This window comes from Bombina bombina, chromosome 1, assembly GCF_027579735.1.
Source record: "Bombina bombina isolate aBomBom1 chromosome 1, aBomBom1.pri, whole genome shotgun sequence".
NCBI lineage: Eukaryota > Metazoa > Chordata > Amphibia > Anura > Bombinatoridae > Bombina > Bombina bombina.
The window spans coordinates 1,144,684,508-1,144,707,904 of record NC_069499.1 but is presented as its reverse complement, the minus strand read 5'-3'; the positions used below and the strand labels follow the sequence as shown (position 1 = coordinate 1,144,707,904).

At 37.1% G+C, this 23,397-nt stretch overlaps 1 protein-coding gene across 1 annotated transcript in view; it reads right to left on the bottom strand.

The window, feature by feature from the left end:
* HSD17B1 (hydroxysteroid 17-beta dehydrogenase 1) overlaps positions 1-23,264 on the bottom strand; it is a 105,092-nt gene extending 81,828 nt beyond the window's left edge. The window contains exons 1-3 of the mRNA XM_053694175.1: positions 22,953-23,264; positions 21,124-21,285; positions 18,053-18,232 (exon numbers count right to left, since the gene is read on the bottom strand). Coding sequence (XP_053550150.1) covers positions 18,053-18,232; positions 21,124-21,285; positions 22,953-23,049 — 439 coding nt within the window. The 5' untranslated portion in view covers positions 23,050-23,264. The remainder of the gene's footprint in view (positions 1-18,052; positions 18,233-21,123; positions 21,286-22,952) is intronic.
* Between the last annotated feature and the right edge of the window lie 133 nt (positions 23,265-23,397).

Genomic DNA, 23,397 nt, shown 5'->3' with positions numbered 1-23,397 from the left:
CCCCAACATTAGTGACCTGGATGAAACTCAACTACTAATACAAATAGGCAAGGCTGCTAATAACAGTGCTGTTATTATGGGAGATTTTAACTACCCTGATATAAACTGGGCCAATGAAACTAGTAATTCAGCTAAAGGGGATAGATTTATAAATGTTCTCAGGGATAACTTATTTTCACAATTAATAGAGGAGCCAACTAGGAGTAACGCTATATTGGATATAATATCAAACATAGAAGTCAAAGAACATTTGGGTAACAGTGATCAGAACATGGTCACATTTGAAATTTATTTTCATAAGCAGTGTCTTAAAGTTTTAATCAAGACTTTTAATTTTAAGAAAGCAAAATTCAATGATTTAAGGAAATCATTAAATAACATAAATTGGGACAATGTATTCTCTAATAAAAATACAGAGGATAAATGTATAACATTTAAAACTTTGTTAAATAAATATACATATAAACAAATACCATATGGTTATAAAAAAAAAAAAATCCAAGCCAATGTGGCTGAATATAAATGTGTTAAGAGAAATTAGGAAAAAACGTAGGGCATTTAAATTATTCAAAGAAAATAGTACAGACTCAAAATTCCATATTTATAAGGAATGTAACAAAGCATGCAAAAAAGCAATCAAATTAGCCAAAATTGAAAATGAAAAATTAATTGCAAAGGATTCTAAATCTAACCCTAAAAGGTTCTTTAAGTACATAAATAGCAAAAATCTAAAAAAGACAATATAGGTACATTAAAATCAGGGAGGGTAGCATGAGTAACAGTGACAGGGAGAAAGCCGAGATACTAAACCAGTTTTTTTCTTCAGTATACACAAGAGAGGAACCATTGGATGATACTTTGGAACATAATAGAACATGCCAGCCCATACCATTAATTGGGTTATTTATATAGGATATCAGGAACAAATTGGATAATATTAAGGTAAATAAAACTCCAGGCCCAGATGGAATACACACAAGAGTGTTAAGGGAACTTAGCACTGTTATAGACAAACCTCTACTCTTAATTTTTCAAGACTCATTATCCTCAGGCATGGTACCCAAGGATTAGCGTAAAGCTGATGTGGTGCCACTCTTCAAAAAGGGAAGAGGGATGATCCAGGAAGCTATAGACCAGTTAGTCTGACATCAATAGTGGGGAAGATATTTGAAGGGATTATAAGGGATTATATTGATGAGCATATTCGTGTAAACAAGATTATGAGTTCTAATCAGCATGGTTTTATGAGAAATAGATCATGTCAAACTAATCTAATTAGATTCTATGAGGAAGTAAGTAAAAATATAGATAAAGGGGATTCAGTTGATGTGATATACTTAGATTTTGCAAAGGCGTTTGATACAGTGCCACATGAGAGATTAATGCACAAAATTAAGGGACTGGGAATATCTGAAAAATGTTAGTTTGTGGATAAATAACTGGATAAAAGATAGGAAGCAATGAGTAGTAGTAAATGGATCATACTCAGATTGGACAAAGTTAATCAGTGGAGTACCCAAGTTGATCAGTGCTGGGCCCTATTCTTTTTAATATTTTTATAAATGACTTGGAGCTAGGATTAAATAGCGACATTTCTATTTTTGCAGATAATACAAAGTTAAAGGGACACTCAGGTTAAATTAAATTTTCATGATTCAGATACAGCATGTAATTTTAAACAACTTTCCAATTTACTTCCATTAAAAAAAATGTGCCCAGTCTTTTATATTTACAATTTTTGAGTCACCAGATTCTACTGAGCATGTGCAAGAATTCACAGACTATACATATATGCATTTGTGATTGGCTGATTGCTATCACATGGTACAAGGGGAGTGGAAATATACATAACTTTAAAATTTGTTATAAAAAAATCTACTACTCATTTGAAGTTCAGACTAAGTGCTATTGCATTGTCTTGTTATCTTGCATTTGTTGATTATGCAAATCTAATGTGTTGACTGGTCCTTTAAGTAAGGTCATTAGGTCAGAACAGGATGAACTTTCGTTACAAAGGGACCTGCAAAAATTAGAAGTATGGGCAGGTAAATGGAAAATGAGATTTAAAATGGGAAAATGCAAGGTTCTACATTTTGGAAGTAAAAATAAGCAGGCAATGTATTATTTAAATGGGACAAGGCTCAGCCCAACACAGGAGGAAAGGGATTTGGGGGTAGTAATAGATAACAAGCTGAAGCTGCTGCCCTGCATTGCGCACCCATCTTTAAAGGCTAATAAGATACTAGCATGTATTAAAAGAGGGATTGACTCAAGGGAGGAAAGCATAATTCTGTCACTATATAAAGCCCTGGTAAGACCTCCCCTTGAGTATGGAGTGCAGTTCTGGGGACCAAAAAAAGATATTGCAGAACTAGAAAAAGTTCAGAGAAGGGCCACAAAGCTAATAACCTATGAGGAACAGCCAATAGAATGCGAGCATCAGCCAATAGGATTTTTTCTACCTTAATTCCGATTGGCTGATAGAATTCTATCAGCCAATCGAAATCTAAGGGACGCCATCTTGGATGAAGTCACTTAAAGATACATTCATTCTGTGTTAGTCGTCGGATGAAGAGGATTCTCCACATCAGATGTCTTGAAGATGGACCTGCTCCGCGCCGGATGGATGAAGATAGAAGATGTCGTCTGGATGAAGACTTCTGCCTGTCTGGAGGACCACTTCTGCCCCGCTTGGATGAAGACTTCTGATCATCTGGAGGACCGCTTCACCCGGCTTGGATGAAGACGTATCCCGGTAAGTCAATCTTCAGGGGGTTAGTGTTAGTTTTTTTTAAGGGTGTATTGGGTGGATTTTATTTTTAGGTTAGGGACTTTGGGCGGCAAAAGAGCTAACTGCCCTTTTAAGGGCAATGCCCATCCAAATGCCCTTTTCAGGGCAATGGCGAGCTTAGGTTTTTTTTATATAGGTTTTTATTTGGGGGGTTGGTTGTGTGGGTGGTGGGTTTTACTGTTGGGGGGGTTGTTTGTATTTTTTTTTACAGGTAAAAGAGCTGATTACTTTGGGGCAATGCCCCGCAAAAGGCCCTTTTAAGGGCTATTGGTAGTTTAGGCTAGGGTTTTTTTATTTTAGGGGGCTTTTTTATTTTAATAGGGCTATTAGATTAGGTGTAATTAGTTTAAATTTCTGTAATTTGTTTATTATTTTCTGTAATTTAGTGTTTGTTTTTATTTGTACTGAGCTAATTTAATTTAGGTAATTGTATGTAATTTATTTAATTGTATTTAATTTAGTTAATTTATTTAATTATAGTGTAGTGTTAGGTGTAATTGTAACTTAGGTTAGGTTTTATTTTACAGGTACTTTTGTATTTAATTTAGCTAGGTAGTTATTAAATAGTTAATAACTATTTAGTAACTATTCTACCTAGTTAAAATAAATACAAACTTGCCTGTAAAATAAAAATAAATCCTAAAATAGCTACAATGTAACTATTAGTTATATTGTAGCTATCTTAGGGTTTATTTTACAGGTAATTATTTAGTTTTAAATAGGAATAATTTAGTTAATGATAGGAATTTTATTTAGATTTATTTAAATTATATTTAAGTTAGGGGGTGTTAGGGTTAGGGTTAGACTTAGGTTTAGGGGTTAATAACTTTAGTATAGTGGTGGCGACGTTGGGGGCGGCAGATTAGGGGTTAATAAGTGTAGGTAGGTGGCGGCGACATTGGGGGCAGCAGATTAGGGGTTAATAAATATAATGTAGGTGTCGGCGATGATGGGGGCAGCAGATTAGGGGTTCATAAGTATAATGTAGGTGGCGGCGGTGTCCGGAGCGGCAAATTAGGGGTTAATAATATAATGCAGGTGTCGGCGATGTCGGGGGTGGCAGATTAGGGGTTAATAAGTGTAAGATTAGGGATGTTTAGACTCGGGGTTCATGTTAGGGTGTTAGGTGTAAACATAAATTTTATTTCCCCATAGGAATCAATGGGGCTGCGTTAAGGAGTTTTACACTGCTTTTTGGCAGGTGTAAGACTTTTTTCAGCCGGCTCTCCCCGTTGATTCCTATGGGGAAATCATGCACGAGCATGTTACACCAGTTCACCGCTGACTTAAGCAGCACTGGTATTGGAGTGCGGTAATGAGCAAAATTTTGCTCAACGCTCACTTCTCGTCTTTTAACGACAGGTTTGTAAAAACCCGTAATACCACCGCTGTAAGTAAGTGAGCGGCGAGGGAAAACTGCTCGTTAGCACCGCACAGCCTCTAACTCAAAACTCGTAATCTAGGTGTAAGTTAATAAAAAACATTCTTTGATTTAATAAAAAGTTGAAAATGCTGCTTAAGTCACTATTTAAAATTATGAAACTCGAACAGTATTGACACTAGAAACAGTCTCTGCTTCTCCAAATTTGATAAAGAAACTATATCCATAAATTCATTCTAAAAAAAGGAGAGACATAAAGCTACAATAAAAATATATAATTGCACTGTTGCTTGCATTTAACTATGTGTTTAAACCCCATAAAATGTTAAAACACATAGAGAGACCCCAGCCCCCTTGTGGGGCTGTGAATGGAAGTAATGGACACTGCACAAATGAAGTTAAAAAAAAATGAATACAAAAAAGGTAAAATCATTTTAAAATGATGAATAATAAATATTGCAATGATTTCTATTAAAAGGTACAGTCTACACTAAAATTGTTATTGTTTAAAAAGATAGACAACCCCTTTACTACCCATTCCCCAGCTTTGCACAACCAACATTATTATATTATTATACTTTATAACATTTAAACCTCTAATTGTCTGCCTGTTTCTAAGCAACTACAGACAGCCTCTTATCAAATGCTTTTTTATTTCCTTTTTAAAACAGGAGACTGCTAGTTCATGTGGGCCATATAGATAACATTGTGTTAACGCCCGAGGAGTTATTTAAGAGTTAAAACAGTACTAAATGAAGGTCAATAGATAATAAATAAAAAGTAATGTGATCAGGGGGCTGTCAGAAGATGCTTAGATACAAGGTAATCACAGAGTTAAAAAGTGTATTAATATAACTGTTGGTTATGCAAAACTGGGGAATGGGTAATAAAGGGATTATCTATCTTTTAAAACAATACAAATTCTATTGTAGACTGTCCCTTTAAGTATAACCCCTGCTTTGTGTTTTTTTTATTACAGCAATCAAACAGACTGGTTTATATCCCTTTAACTGCAAAGTAAGTGCAGGTGAGTGCTGCGTTAAGGGCTCCAGTAACACGATAGTGTTACATTTAAAGAGACAGTAAACTTTTTTTTTTAAAGTGCCCAAAACTGCTGTGGTGTGTGTATATATGACCCAAGGCTATGTGAATTATATGTACATGTTCATGCTAATAGCCAGTGTGTCATGAAGGTGCATTGTACTTATCTGCCAGCACCTTCGTCTACTTGCTTACCTCAGCTGCAGAAGACCTGCGTCCAGTAGACAGGCAGTGCATATGCATCATATGTAGACCAGGGACTGGCAGCTAAATTTACATTTTAGCTAGAGGATCTGCAATATCATACATGGTGCAGCACAATGTAGACCAGTGGATTGGAAGATAAATCTGCATTTCCCTTGGAAGGTCTGTGATATCTCCACACTGGGAGAAAACTGGGGTCTCAGATTGGTTAGGGAACAGCCATCAACAACATGTATATTTCACTGAGGGATTTTGGGAGAGTGGGATGGTTTAAGGAAGGGCGTTCTTACCTCCTCCTAGTTGATTATTATGACCTCCTCAACTCACACAATGTTATTAAAGAAAAATGCATGGCGACAGATCAGGCAAGGCACAGGTTGCAGAACTTCTTAACTGTAAATTAACATTCTAGTTTAAATATACAATGTTCCATATATTATCTTACATTTTTTAAAAACATTCCTTTTCTCAGTATTTGTTTGCAAAGGGATTAAACACATGACCAAAACTGTATGCACCTGACCTGACCCATTCCTGTGTTTCTTCTTGAGGAAGACATAGTAAGAGATTGGAGCCAATTAAATTTTGATTGGTGGGCAGGGCCCTAGGCAAAAATTAGGGAAGAGTCCCCACTGTCTTACACTGACCGAAATGTATGCAAATAAACATGGTAGCCTCCATGCCCTGCCCCCACCAGGTCTCCCAACCTCCAGTGCCATGACTTCAACGTCAAGAGCCAGAGACAGGGCCCCCAACCTCCAGGGCCAGACCCCACACTCCATTGCCCTCACAGCAACAGACCCTTGACAGGCCCCTACTCTAGGGTCCCCTGAGCAACAAACCCCACATCCAGATACAAGGCCCCCACCCATGAGCCAGGGCCCCCACTAAAGCCACACTTAACTACTTAGGTACTGATAAGGCAGCTGTCAGCCCCAGCTTAAGCAGAACATCAGGAGCCATGGAGATGCCATTTGTGGGCCCCCCTACATGCTGCCCCTCTTACATGCTGGGCCCTCAGTTCAGGTCCCATTTGCCTGGCTGATTAGTCCACCCCTGTTAGTGGTTATATATGTATTGAAACTTTAACCCTTTTGCATTGCTTAAACACATAGTGAAGGTAAACAGATAATAATAAAATGTTTATATAACATTTTATTTGTAATGTAAAATGTCCCTTTAAACTTCAAATATCAAAAAAAAAAAAAAAATCACAAGCATGGGTGTTGCGGGTGGGAATACCCACACCCCTGACATTTGCTCTTTATATCCAAGCATAAGAACCATTTTAAAATGATGTACTGCTCTATATTTGTAACAAGCAACCCTTTTCTGATATGTATATGCCCTGGTTCATACATCCAAAGATCTAAAATATGAGTGGCTTTAAATCAATATATGTTTGTGTGTGTTTTGTTTATGGGAATATTATTATACCTGTAAGAGTAGTTTCTACTGAAAAAAGCAACATGTGCAATGGCGTGCATTTAGAGTGTAGTAACATTCCATTTGTAGTAGAATGCAGAAGTAATTGTCTAACACAATGTAAAAGAGAGTCTTAACAAGCTTTACTGGGTTATGGTGTATGTTCTGTGATTTATTAGGGAGGTGCGAGTGGTATGTCTGTGTATAGTGGGCTACCCTGAAGGGAAGAGAAGATGTATAAATGACAAATTATTTTTTTTGTGTTTTTTAATGGGGTGCTTCTCACTGGTATGCTGTTTCATTTAGCTAACTCACCTCATGTTCATGAGAACGGTGAGGAATCAGCCCAGAACTACACGGGAGGACCTTGTCAATGATCTCAAGGCAGCTGGGACCATAGTCACCAAGAAAACAATTGGTAACACACTACCAGGGATAGGCACGGACCAAGGCTGTGTCGGACATTTTCCAAAGTACAGACGTTAGTGAAGGACACCATGGTACATTTCAAATTAAAAACATCAAAAAACACTCTCTTTACAGAGAGGGTAGTGGATACATGATGGAATAACCATCCAGCAGAAGTGGTAGAGACAGTGAAGTAGTTTAGACATGCATGGGATAGGCCTAAGGCTAGATATAAGATAAGGCCAGGAACTAATGAAAGTATTCAGAAAATTGGGCAGACTAGAAGGAAATACATATATTACATTTATTACTAGGGTACCCTAAACAAATAAAAACAGTTGGATAAATACAATGGAAACAGTAAGCAATTACCAAAAAGGCGAGTGACTATCCTCAAAAGTAGAGGATAAATAAAGCAGAAATATATATAAAAATATATATATAAAAAATTAAATGTGAATAAATTAAATATCCTCTAAAAAAATGAATGTCCTCTTTAGTGTCCTGTATGTCCAAATTGGAAATCCTATATGATGACTCCTGGTTGAAAAGTGTTCAATAATCCCAATGTAAAAAAAAAATATACATCCAATGTGTAAAAATAAAAAAGATGATAAAAATAAAAATTCAAATAGGATACAAATTAATGATCCAAAAATGTGATCAAAAAGTGATAGACTAATAATTCAATAATCGATACCTGTGAAAACTAAAAATAACAATGTGCAATATTGCTAAAAAGTGCTAGAACTAATAGGAAATTAGCTTACCCTATTTGTAGACTTGAGCAGTGACTATATAGATCGACGTGTTTTGACCCACACCTGGGCCTTTCTCAAGATGTCTACTGCTGATATTCATCAAACTTAAATAGCCTATGAGGGCCAATCAGAGTCAAGACTTTTCCCATCTCAATATTGCCCATTTCAGGTACCATTAAATCTAAATTGCCCTTAAATAAAATGGTGGCCCTTCATAAAGTCTATTTGCAGCAAATACAAATTAAACTACACTACAATGTAACTTGTTTTGCCACTAGTTTATTATATATTACCTTTCTGTCAGTTAAATAAGTGTATTGGGAATTTTGAGTAAACTTCACCTGCAAACAACTGGCAAGATAATTCAGTGAGACCAGCTTGCTTAAAAGGGACAGTCTGCTTGATTTTTTATTGTGTAAAAAGATAGATAATGCTTTTACTACCCATTCCCATGCTCTGCATAACCAAAATTGTTATATTAATATATTTTAAAGCATCAAAGATTGTCTGCTTCTCCTGCAAGCCTCTCCTTAATTCAGCTTTTTACATTCGTGGAATACAGCCATACAGTGTTAGTTCATGTGTGCTATATAGATAACATTCTGCTCTCTTCCATGGAGAATGATAATTGGTTTGCTAGAATCAGCACTAATTGGCTAAAATGCAAGATTATAAAAAGCTTAACAAAAAAAGATGAGATAAGGTGCAGTCTAATCATATAGGTAAAAGGTAAAAAGTATACAAGAGTAATAAGAGTGTTGATTATGCAAAACTGTGGAGTGGGTAATAGAGGGCGTATCTATCTTCTTAAACAAAAACAATTTTCAAGTAAACTGTCCCTTTAAAATGCTTACAGCATTTCACAAGAATTTTGAGAAAGCTTCAGACCTAATGTACCCTTACTTCCCAGTTCATTCCAGGCAACTCCCCTGTCCTTCCCCCTTTCTGAAGCTCTGTTTTATTTTACAATAGAGAAAATGCAAAAAGTATTATCCTAATTTGTTAAAGTAACACAGAAACTTTAAAAATATAATCAGAATGTAATGCAAATCACTGCTGTATTGAAATCTAAATGCATTAAAATAAAAAAGGCAAAGCTTAAAGGGACAGTCAAGTCAAAAATAAACTTTCATTATTCAGATAAGGCATGCAATTTGAAACAACTTTCCAATTTGCTTTTAACACAAATTTGCTTTGTTCTCTTGGAATTCTTTGTTGATAGCTTCTTTAAAACTGCTCTCTGCATTCCCTATTAATATTCTAGATAATGGCCTTTAAAGTCAGCAAAAATGCACGGTAACACACTACATAGCATCAGGACCGTCTTTAACACAGGGCAAAAGGGGCAGCTGCCCTGGGCCCAGTCTCTGTTGAGGGGCCCAAGAGTCCTAAAAAAAAAAAAAAAAAAAAAAAAAAAAAAAATTTTTTTTTTTTTTTTTATTGTTCATACCAGACTGCTGATGTGACATGGGGAACACACACACTCAGTCCTAATACTGTCACAGTCAAAAGTACTCTGCTTATATTTTTAAAAAAAAACTGTGCCAGACCGTGCCGGTGTCATGTGACATGCCAAGCTAGTGCCATGTGCTGTTTTAGATGTGCACTGCGCAGCACTGAATGCAAAGCCCTAACTCGGCATCCAGCCATTTCCCACTGCATCAGAAAAGGTCATATTGGGGTTACCACTGTTACCAGGTAACTGCTCTGGTGGTGGGGATTGTTTCTGGGTAGGGCTGACTGTAGGCGCATGCAGCAGAAAGCTGGAGCGGCAGGCACATGAAGATTTGAGCATCTGTGCAGCTGCATACACTGCTCTCTTCAGTCTTGATGCTGTGTGACTCATCTCACACTGTATCCATGCAGCCTTGGACAGACAGCATCCAGTCTACTGGTCCCCTTAGCCCTGCTCTTTCTGCTGTGGCCCTAAGATCAACTAACTGAAGTTTGTTAGGAGAATAGTGCTTTGTAGAAAGGTGTCAGTGGGAAGAATAAGTGAGTGCACACACGCCCCTCCCCATGCAGCATTGTCTAGTTCAGGGTGAGAGGGAACTTGTTCCTAGCAAAGAAGCGACATGTGCTGGTGTGGCTGATGTATAGCGTCATGCTTATACTTCACACATTAATGTAAGGTTTATTTTTATAGTTTTTATTTTCTCTCTGTCTCAGATTTTACAGCTTCCCATAGTAGTTCTGCTGTTCCAGTCAGTAAACTTATATTTGTCTGCACCTCCATGCTTCCTCCTTTACCTTGCTTTGCTCCTTTTGGCTGCCCTAAATCTCTTTAACCAGCTAACCTCACACCAGAATCACATTCAAAAGTATATTAAATGAATCCACAGTGGAGGAATTTATATATTTATTTACTTATTAGTACTGCTTAGGTCCAGTTTCACATATTGCATTTTTTTTTTTTTAAATGATTAGCCCAGCAGTGGATGATCCACCGCTGGGCTAATAATAATAAAAAAAATTGATTTAGTTGTTTTTTGGGATGTTGGGGTGGAGATCAAAATTGCATGGGGTGGGGGGGGGCCAAGAAAATTTTTGCCCAGGGTCCAATCAATATTAAAGACTGCCCTGCATAGCATACACTTATACATACAGATACACACACACACTACATAGCATACACTTGCACATGCAGATACATGCACACACTACATAGCATACACTTGCACATGCAGATACAAACACACACTACATAGCATACACTTACACATGAAGATACACTCACATACAACATAGCATACACTTATACATACAGATACACACACACACTACATAGCTTACACTTATACATGCAGATACACACACTACATATCATACACTTACACATACAGATACACACACTACATAGCATACACTTACACATGCAGATACACACATACACACAACATAAAATACACTCATACATGCAGATACACACACACACACTACATAGCATATACTTATACAGGCAGATACACACAAACTACATAGTATACACTTATACATGCAGATACACACTTATACAGATACACACACACACTACATAGCTTACATTTATACATGCAGACACATACACTACATAGCATACACTTATACATGCAGACACACACTTATACATACAGATACACACACACACACTACATATCTTACACTTATACATGCAGATACACACACTACATAGTATTAACTTATACATACAGATACACACACACACTTATAGATACAGATAGACAAACACACCGTCATATATGGGTATCTGTAATTATTATTATTATTAAACTTTATTTATTAAGCGCCAACATATTCCGCAGCGCTGTCCATGGATACAATTCATTTAAATAAAACAATACAAGACTTGTAAGAGACAGGACAAAATTTACAAACACATACAGGAGGGATTGAGGGCCCTATTTATTGTATGGGGTCCTGGGGTTGGCAAGCACATTAGCTGGCAGTCTGCGGCTGCCACTGTTCGTTACCCTGGTGTTGGCACTGCTCATCGTATAAAACTAAAGGCATGCTAGTATTAGCACCAGGGGTTAGACGTCATCACTACCAGAGGTAGGCTAGAGAGGTCCCCATTACCTGAGGTCAGAGGGTATACAGCCTTCTTACTCCTGCTTAACCAACACACCATTCCTTTTCTAAAGGGAATCTAACAGATATCTAACTCTGGGAGAGAAAAGCCAGCTGCTTCTGAGTATGGGCCCAATAGAATTTAAACATTTTTTTTTTTAAATGCATGGGGTAATGCAACCCGGGACAGATCCTGAAAATTGGGACTGTCCCACGAAAATCGGGACAGTTGGGGGATATGCGAGGTGGTAAGGACAGATAGGGAGTAAAAGAACGCATGGGAAATGCTAATTCATTAACGGCTAGATTACGAGTTTTGCGGTAAGAGGGGTGCATTGCTAACTTGCACTTTATTGTCACCGCTCACTTTCATACAGCGCTGGTATTACAGGTTTTTATAAACCCGACATTAAAAGACAAGGAGTGAGCGTAGAGCAAAATTGTGCTCCATACCGCTCTCCAATACCAGCGCTGCTTAAGTCAGCGGTGAGCTGGTTGTACGTGCTCTAGCACGATTTCCCCATAGACATCAATGGGGAGAGCTGGCTGAGAAAAAGTCTAACACCTGCAAAAAAGCAGAGTTTAGCTCAGTAACGCAGCCCCATTGATTCCTATGGGGAAACACATTTTATGTTTACACCTAACACCCTAACATGAACCCCGAGTCTAAACACCCCTAATTTTACACTTATTAACCCCTAATCTGTCGCCCCAGTCATCGCCGACACCTACATTATATTTATTAACCCCTAATTTGACGCTCCGGACATCGCCGCCACTATAATAAACATATTAACCCCTAAACCGTTGCACTCCCACCTCACAAACACTAGTTAAATGTTATTAACCCCTAATCTGCCGCCCCTAACATCGCCACCACCTACCTACATTTATTAACCCATAATCTGCCGCCCCCAATGTCGCCGCCACTATGCTAAATTTATTAACCCCTAAATCTAAGTCTAACCCTAACACCCCCTAACTTAAATATAATTAAAATAAATCTAAATAAAACCTATTATTGATAACTAAATAATTCCTATTTAAAAATAAATACTTACCTGTAAAATAAACCCTAAACTAGCTAAAATATAACTAATAGTTACATTGTAGCTAGCTTAGGGTTTATTTTACAGGTAAGTATTTAGTTTTAAATAGGAATTATTTAGGTAATAATAGTAGGTTTTATTTAGATTTACTTTAATTATATTTAAGTTAGGGGGTGTTAGGGTTAGACTTAGGTTTAGGGGTTACTACATTTAGTATAGTGGCAGTGACGTTGGGGGCGGCAGATTAGGGGTTAATAAATGTAGGTAGGTGGCGGCGATGTTAGGGACAGCAGATTAGGGGTTAATAATATTTAACTAATGTTTGCAAGGTGGGAGTGCGGCGGTTTAGGGGTTAATATGTTTATTATAGTGGCGGCGATGTTGGGAGCAGCAGATTAGGGGTTAATAATTTTATTTTAGTGTTTGCAATGTGGGAGGGCCTCGGTTTAGGGGTTAATAGGTAGTTTATGGGTGTTAGTGTACTTTTTAGCACTTTAGTTATGAGTTTTATGCTACAGCTTTGTAGTGTAAAACTCATAACTACTGACTTTAGAATGCGTTACGAATCTTGATGGGATAGGGTGTACCGCTCACTTTTTGGCCTCCCAGGACAAGCTTGTAATACCGGCGCTATGGAAGTCCCATTGAAAAAAAGACTTTACGCAATTTGCGTAAGTTGATTTGCGGTAAGGCCAAAAAAGTGTGTGGTGCCCCTAAACCTGCAAGACTCGTAATACCAGCGGTAGTAAAAAAGCAGCGTTATAACCTGATAACGCTGCTTTTTCACCTTACAACAAAACTCATAATCTAGCCGCATGCCTTTTAATTCTTATTTGCAGACAAGATGTCTGTTTCTACTAACGCACAGCAATGAGTCTTTTACACAACACAACACCAGTAGAGTAAGGCCACAGAAAGACACAGGATACAAAGGGCCTGATATTCAAAACCAAGCGAGATATTATAAGAAGTCTCTTCGGTACGGTGAGGCCCTTATGTTGCTATGTAGTGTTTTTTATGTGAAACAGAAACACCTACATTACAATACAAACTCAAAAAAAATCCCAAAGATTTTGCATGATTTCTCTCCATGCCGGCGAGGGTTTAAATACCGGGCCCTAAGAGAGAGGTGTTATTGAGTAACGGGACATAAAAACCATGTGCTAGATTTCACCTCCTCCATTTTTGCCTTTGCTGTTGTTTCTTTCTTGAATCAAGGTCATCATGGAAACACAAAGTGCTGAGAAAAGTATACACCGGCCTTTAGCAGCACCAAGACAAACATCATGTGTGTGAGAGACAAACTGCCCACACACCAAGAAAAAACACATATAAAAAGCCAGAACGCTGCCAGAGAACACTCACAATATCCCATAAACACTGAATTTTTAAAGGGATTGGAAAATACAAATTAAATCATGATTCTGATACAGCGTTTAAGTATAAGACCATTTTATGTTAACTTTTATCTTAGTTTTATATATATATAATTTCCAAAAAGGTTAAGAAGATGTGTTTTGAATTTTTTTTAAATGTTTTTACTATTTACTTCCGTGGCCGGAGTCCAGGCCACATCCGGCTATACCCAACCTACCTACTCAGCCAGTAAGATAGTAACCCAAGCCCAGCCATGGCAGCCCATAGCTATACTATTAGTCATCTGAGCGTCTCTCAGTTCAGCTGTAGTTATTCCTGATGTGCCCCTGCCTCAGCCTGCATTGTGCTGCCTGTGAGTGTGTGAGACTGTCGGACGTCACCTGATCATGCACGTGACGTCACAACACCAAGAAGACCCGCGGGCTGTGCTGTCTACAGTCTACACTGCCTCCTGCGGAGCCTGTCAGTCAGAACCAGTAAGATAGGACCTACTGGGATCTTTAAATAGTGCCAGCCAATATATATATATATATACACACACTATGCAGCTGTAAGTAAATTATATATATATATTTAAAAAAAATTACTAGCCTCATAAAATGTGATATATACTGTGTATGTATATATATATATATATATATATATATATGTGTGTATATATATATATATGTGTATATATATATATATATATATATATATATATACACAGTATATGTAACAATAATTTGTGAAAACCTGAGTTTGGCCACAAGACCGCCTACCACATTCATTCCCCCCCCCCCCCCCCCCCCCGTTATCTGCTGACTTTCCAGTATTTTTTTGAAGGACAGCTGGCAACCTTATCAGCAGCAACAATGCACTACTGGGAACTTCTGGTGAATGGTGGCTGCACATATTTATCTCTTGTCATTGGCTCACCAGATGTGTTCAGCTAGCTCCCAATAGTGCATTGCTGCTCTGGTGCTGACTTTAACGATTTGTTTAATCCATTTCCAGGGGCTAAACACATAAGCCAGACTACAAATAGCAATCAATTTTTTTTTTCCACTCAAGCACAAAAACACTACTGAAAGTAAACTTTTAAGGAGCGCTTAGTTAGCGCATTGTGGGCCAGATTACAAGTGAAGCACTAAATATCGCTTACATGAAAGCGATATTAGAGCTCCACTGTGTAATACCAGTGCACGCTAATGTGCGCTGGTATTACAAGTTCTCAGCAATTCGATTGCGACCTTGCGTTCGCATTGCTAGGAAGCATTGCGCTCATGAAAGTGGCCTTCCATAGGCTCCTATGGGAGCCTTGTTCTGATGACAGCATCAGAACATCGTGCAGTGAAGGGGAGTAAGTGGCACAGCGATGGCAGCGAACCTAAATATATATGTATATGCTGAAATACATATATATTTATGTGTTAATATGTGTATATACTCATATTAACACATACATATATATGTATATAAGCAAATACATACACATAGTTCCCATAGTCCGCAATGTAAAGGCACTTTTCAACACCCCACGCCCACCAATTTTAGCCCCAAAATACTGCCTAGTGCAGTACTTTTATTAAAAAAATAAAGATTCTGCCCTCTTTTCTTTTTTTTTTTTTTTAAATAAACTACAATACACTGTATTTTGGGGGCATTTGGGGCACATTTATAAAATTACCAACGATCTGACCTTTGGTTAATTTTATAAGCGCCAATTGCTACTGTGAGCTTGCAGTAGCAATAACCAGCCACTTATAATGGCTGGTTAATTATTAGATTTGCCCGTTTGCGGGGGCTCAATAATTTAGCGCTCCACTTGCATCTAGCCCTTTATTATTGCACTATTACTTGCATATAACATATTAGAACATATATTTTTTGCCCTTTTATATCATTTTAAATATATTTTAAAGCATATTTAAAGATATTTTTGTGTACAATTTAAAAAAGGCATCTTATTTTTAAAGGGACAGTATACACCAATTTTCATATAACTGCATGTAATAGACACTACTATAAAGAAGAATATTCACTGATACTGATCTAAAAATCCAGTATAAAACCTTTTAAAAACTTACTTAGAAGCTACCAATTTAGCACTGTTGATGAGAGCTGGGACACCCACTGAAATGGGCTGAGAAAGCAAGAAAAGCAGACACCCCCTCCTCTGCATATGAAAAGACCCACAAGCCAGAGTCTGTAGACATCAGTATACATCTTTAACTTTTTTGGTTTGGTTAGGAGTCTGACAAATAAGCAAAAATATAAATTTTTCCAAAAACACCCCCAGATTGGCTATATAAATGGATCATCTACAAAACATTTATGCAAAGAAAAACCTGTGTACAGTGTCCCTTTAAGGGGCATTCAACACTTGAGATTGTAATACAATATACTTTACTTAATTATGTGCAGTAAAAGTACTTTCCAATATACTTTTACAATTTATTTTGCTCCCTTTTCCTGTAATTTAAAGGAACATGAAATAAAAAAAAAATATTTCCAATTTACTTCTATTCAATTTACTTCTATACTTCATTCTCTTGGTATCCTTTGTGGAAGAAGCAGCAATGCACTACTGGGAGCTAGCTGAAAGTCAATGACAAGAGGCATATATATATGCAGCCACCAATCAGCAGCTCCTGAGCCTACCTAAGTCTCCATTTTAACAAAGGATATTAAAAAACTAAACAAATTAGATAATAGAAGTAAATTGTAAAGTATTTTTAAACTCTAACTGAAAAAAACATATGAGTTTTATGTCCCTTTAACTAAGAAAACTGTTTTTTGTTTATATTAGAGATTAGGAAGTACACACTGGAGACTTTACATGATTAACATGCCTCAGTAAGTAAAGGCAAGTGGTGGTGGGTGTTTGGCTATTGAAAAACAGTTGCAGCAATTAACTCAATCTAGAAAGCTTTCACAATCTGCCAGCAAATTAATTTATTGCAACACTACACAAATGCTGTAATTACAAAGTGTTCTATATGTCACTTTAACATGTTTTATTAAAATGTTACACTTTATCTAGTGATAAAAGATTAAAGTAATAGTAAATCCTAGCTTTTCTGAAACACTAGGATTTACCAGTGCAACAAATAAATGGGACTTTCAGTCATGAAGTATAAAATACTTAATGCTGAAAGTTCCTTTATTTGTCTGCAGAGTATTACACGCTGAGCGCCTCAGGCCGCCCACAGCCACAGAACGCCCACAGCCACAGAACGCTATTTTTCAATGAGGTGATATTTTTACCTCTTAGCCAATAGCAGTGCGGGCCAGTTGGCATTATGCAGGATAGCTAGCACGCTATTGGCTAAGATCACCTCAGTGATAAAATAGCATTCTGCCGTGGGCGGCCTGAGGCACTCAGAGCAGCGAACGAATCAGACAAATAAAGGAACTGTATGACTGAAAGTCTCCTTTGTTGCATTGGTAGATCCTAGCGTTTCACAAACACTAGGATTTACGATCACTTTAATCTTACAGGTTGTTGAGATAAATTTTTAACAACTAAAACTACACCACTGACACATAACAAAAAGAAGGTTAAACTTCTAAAGTCCCACAGATTCCAGTTTTTTTTTTGACTAGTACCAGAATATTAAAATAATTAAAAACCTCCTGCACAAGATGGTTGTAAGACTTAAATACTGTAGTTCTTACTTATTATTAATTATTATGTTTCAGCCTAAAATATGTAATGGGGGTTAGAAAAAGTCATTGGTTTCAATCAAGATAAAATGGGAATCACTGTGGAGTGTGTGAAGTCAGGAATATATTTAGGTAGTGCAAGAAAAATAAATACATCTTTTGCATATTTTATTGTATATGGCTATATGTTTGTGGCCCGCATTATAGCACATTTATAATATATGTGAATACAGAGTTTATATGTGACTGTGTACATATGATAATACTAAATTTGATTCCTTGTCCAATTAAACACAGACCACAGGCCTTAAGTTACAGTCAACTCCAGACAGTTGTCAAGAGAAATGCAAATGTATATTAACTTATAGTTGAGGTGTATTTTGTGTGTTGGGAACCTTACCCTGCAGTCCTCCAATGCTGCTAGAGATAATGATCTGACCAGACCTTCTCTGCTTCATCCCAGGCAGAAAGGCTTGAACAGTACCAATTGTCCCAAAAAGGTTGACGTCGAAAATGTTCTTAATTGTTTCATATGAGTGACTTTCAATAGGACCCATCAAACCAACACCAGCATTACACACTATATAAGAGAGAGGAAATAATCCATTAACTGGTGACAGGTGAAGACATGGTATGATTTAAAGGGACAGTCAAGTCCCAAAAAAACTTTCATGTTTCAAATAGGGCATGTAATTTTAAACAACTTTCCAATTTACTTTTATCACCAATTTTGCTTTGTTCTCTTGGTATTCTTAGTTGAAAGCTAAACCTAGGCAGGCTCATATGATAATTTCTAAGCCCTTGAAGGCCACCTCTAATCACATGCTTTTGTATTTGCTTTTCACAACAGGGGAGAGCTAGTTCCTGTAAGCCATATAGATAACATTGTGAGCACACCTGTGAATTGTGGCAGACACTGCACTAATTGGCTAGAATGAAAGTCAATAGATAATAAATAAAATGTCATGTGATCAGGGGGTTGTCAGAAGATGCTTAGATAAAAGGTAATCACAGAGGTAAAAAGTATATTAATATAACCGTGGTGGCTGTGCAAAACTGGGGAATGGGTAATAAAAGGATTATTTATCTTTTAAAACAACAAAAATTCTGGTGTTGACTGTCCCTTTAAAGAAGGACAGATGGATAGCGAATGATCAGTAAAACAGACAACAAAATTATAGAGAGAAACCACATAGTTTAACATTAAATGAGTAAAGGAGAATTAATACAGTGATGAACAACAATGCAAAAGGCACAAATTAGGCCACCAATTCTCCAAATTGCCACACAGTTCCTTTTCTATATTTTTATATTTGGCAATCTTAGCAACCCTTAGATGCTGTATACCAATCTTCCAGTAAGAACAATTTAAAAGTCCATTTTGCCACAAGGTGCGTTTAACTTTACTATGGACCAGTATAACATATTTAAATGCACTGTATGTGTGGAAGACAAATGATTAAAGAGATAGGGGAAGTGTATATGAGTGCAGGTGTTTTACAAGGGCAGCATATTTTTTGGGGGTAAATAAGACTTTCCTGAAAGAGTTGAGAGCTGTAAGAGCAGAGACAAATTGATATCTCAGAGGGCCTTAGATAAACCACCAAACTGTACCTACTCTAACCAGAAATCCAATTTCTTCTGTACCTACTCTAAACTACTATCCAATTTCTTCTGTACCTACTCTAAACTACTATCCAATTTCTTCTGTACCTACTCTAAACTACTATCCAATTTCTTCTGTACCTACTTTAAACTACTATCCAATTTCTTCTGTACCTACTCTAAACTACTATCCAATTTCTTCTGTACCTACTCTAATCTCCCATCCATTTTCTTTTTGTACCTACTCTAATCTCCCATCCATTTTATTTCAGTACATACTCTAACCTGCTATCCATTTTCTTTTTGTACCTACTCTAACCTGCTATCCATTTTCTTTTTGTACCTACTCTAACCTGCTATCCATTTTCTTTTTGTACCTACTCTAAACTTCCTATCTATTTTCTTTTTGTACCTGCTTCTGTATCTAGTCAAACCTACTATCCAATTGTTTCTGTACCTACTGTAACCTGTTATCCAATTTCTTCTGTACCTACTCTAACCTCCTATCCATTTTGTTACCGTGGCCTCTAGTTATCAAAGTCTGGTGGACCTGATCCGACAGTCCAGATTAGGTCCGCCAGACATAGCTGAATACGCCGTATTCAGCATTGCACCAGCAGCTCACAAGAGCTGCTGGTGCAACGCCGCCCCCTGCTGACTTGCGGCCAATCGGCCACCAGCAGAGGGGTGTCAATAAACCCGATCGTACTAGATCGGGTTGATTTCCGGCGATGTCTGTTCTCCTGCTCAGAGCAGGCGGACATGTTATGGAGCAGCGGTCTTTGTGACCGGCGCTGCTTCATAACTGCTGTTTCTGGCGAGCCTGCAGGCTCGCCAGAAACACGGGGCATCAAGCTCCATACGGAGCTTGATACATATGCCCCCATGTGTACAATAACACAAAATAAACAAATGCATGGTCCAAGTAGCTGTATAACACACATTACACCATGTTTATCCAGAGTCTCTCTCTTTTACATTGAATGACAGCTTCCATATTGTTCATGGAAAACACAGCAGCCTATGACACAATAAGCTCGCCTCTAGCATCCCCTTCAAAATAATAATTAACACACTGCTCTGTAAAATGACAACGAGTAACTTTCTTGCAGCTGGACAACAAAGAGTAACTATATAATGATAATAGACATGCTTTACTATGTAATGATGATAAGTTACTATACATTAATATGCAATCAACTGTATAATGATGCTGTGTATCTACACACTGATAATGAACAAGCTGCACTGTATAATAATACTGAGGCTCTACACATTGATGAATATACTGGCCTCTATAATGGTATTGAGTGTCAACTGGCAGCATGCACAAAATTACCTGCAGCCATGAGCATCCAGAGGATATTTCCCAAAGAGTGGGCAAAAAAATGCCTTTAAGCATGTAGCTGTATGTGTGGGAATCTGACCCTATTTGACTCTTACCCTATGTAGATGTGAATGTGATTCCTGAAGAACTACACATGGTTTGTATAATACTATGTACATATGTGTCCATGAGTCTGTGGGGCCCTTTGTACAGTTTGGGGATTGCACATGTAGAGTTGAGGTTAAAGAAGATTATGCAAAATAAAAGTGCATTGGGTATCTAGAAACAAATAATAATACACACTGAGCACTGTAAGATTGGTGTCTATGGCAAAAAAATAAACACAAAAGATACAATTTTTGTTATTTTTTTAAACCGTATAAAGTAGATGACTACCTATATTTCTTATACGGAACACCACCAGGTTTATATATTAACTCACAAGTCACAAACTCATCTAAAGTATGATGTTTCATACAGGACATAAAATGTCTCTTGAAATTTAATGTAAATAATGAAAAATCCAAGATCCACCTCACCAAGAATATCCACCCGCTTCTCTTTGATCTTCTCTATGGTGGCCAGCACAGATTGCTGGTCCGTGACATCCATCTGGAGGATCTCAAAGGTGTCTACATGGCAGTCCCGTACACACTCCAGCAGACACTCCTTCTTGGCTAGGTCACGCATGGTGGCATAGACTGCAGATAGCCAACAGAAATACAGTTACATATCTGTGTTTATCCAGTTGACAAATATATTAACACAATAATGAAGTTATGTATCTTTTGGTGTAAAAAAGATCTTGTGGCATGAAAACATTTTTACAAAAGTCTAAAGATTCACAAAGAAAATTAAATGTATAAGGAACAATGACATAGGCTGTTTCAAATGTAAAACATAGGTAACCCAAAGTAATTTGGGCTCATCTTTATAAAATAAAGTCACTAGAACCCTTCTTCCTATGGTATCTGGATGAAGACAAAAGTCATTATATCAAGCAAATAATAATAAATACAAAGCACCAGGCAAGAGAAGAGAGGGGAAAGAACACTAGAAATGTTAAAATATGTCTAGTTGCAGTAATCAGTTAGTGAGTATTTAGTGACTATATTTCAAGGAACGAGAGGACTTGCTAAAAAATTAAAGAAATCTTTTAAAAATACTTAAGTATTTACAGGAATAGTGATAGATAAATGGACTCATCTATCAGCAGAGTGGTAGCAGGAAATAATACAGATGTTCTTGGAACTGACAACGTTCTGTTGTGCTTGGGGAGTTTAGGGGTTATTAGCCAACAGAACTACAGTCACATATCTGTGCTTATAAACCTTCCTTCTTTAGCTGGATCATTGTGCTTAACATTTCCCAACAACTTAAACACTTATATTAGACAAATTTGGGACTGATACAATCATTTGCTTGGATTATTAATTCAAGTATCCTTTCAGTGTAAAACATATATTTAATTCCTATGTAAGTGTGAGGTACCACTCTAGATCTAGTGTGTTTGCTTTGGAACTAGAGATTTTTATCTCTGGAGAGCTTTTTGGAATGTTTTATAAATACCTATTTTTTCTGCCGTCATGATATATTCTGATGCTGTAAAGCTTTCAGGTGTATATACAGATTTAATAGTCTTCTTATAAAAAATGTAGTTAAGGTGTTTTTTAAAGGGGAGAGGATAGTGAGCTAGAATTTAACTCTCTATTTGCCCTTCCTTTGTATGCTAAGGAGCTGCGTCACTTAAGTGTGAAGCATCTGACCAAATTGTAATATGTGATCTCCTTAGTATAACACAGAGATAGATATATCTTTCTTGAATATTATTTTAATTCCTAGTGAATCTGTCTTTTATGACTGGTGGCAAAATAATATACAGAACATATGAAAATAACCATATGTGTCACTGAAAATCTCTTTAACAGTTTGGGGATTTCCAGTTGCCTTTATAGAATGTACAGAATTCATTACCAACTGCTCAATAAAACTATGCAGTACATTTACCAAAAACAGAAACAAATACACATATAAATAAACAGTACATTTGTTTCTAAATATCAGCATCTCAGTGATAATTATATAATCACAGTGGTACAAGGTGGTGTAGGCTAACTAAAGAAGAAACATATTGTTCATCTTATATGACCCCATTGCTGGGAAGTACTTTAAGATACAACTTGATAATGGGACAGTTGATATTATGTAGATTCCTTTCACTAAGGACTTAGATTTAAGGTAAGTGTCCCTCTTACATATGAAACATATTTGCTATTTTAAATGTTTAATACATGGCAAAGTATTACAGTGTTTTTAGAACACCAGAGAGGAATTCACTGCATACTCATCCTGTAAGTATCTGCTTTACCTTTAAATCTTTGGCAGCTGTCAGAGGCTAGACGTACGGCTAGGCCCAGCCCAATTCCTGAAGAACATCCTGTAATCAGAACCACTCTCTTCTCCATCTTGAATTCAAGTGAGTTGTCTCACAAAACCACAAAAGAATGTCTGTGGGAACAGTGATCTCTGTAGGGTAAATAACCTTGCTCAAAAAAGCCGCCTACACTGGTATCTTGTAGATGTTTTGTCTGCCGGTGGTAACTCAAGGATAGCAGATGGCATTCATGCTCTGCCTGTACACAACTTTTAGATTAAAGGGGCATGCAAGAGATGTGTTCATTTTAATTCATGACTTTCATTTGCTTAAAAAAGTATTATTGCTCTTTTTTTTACTTATGCCTCTGTATTTGTATTACAAAGTATTATTGCAAAATTGTTTACATATTTGTAGTTTATACTTTTTGTTTCGGTCC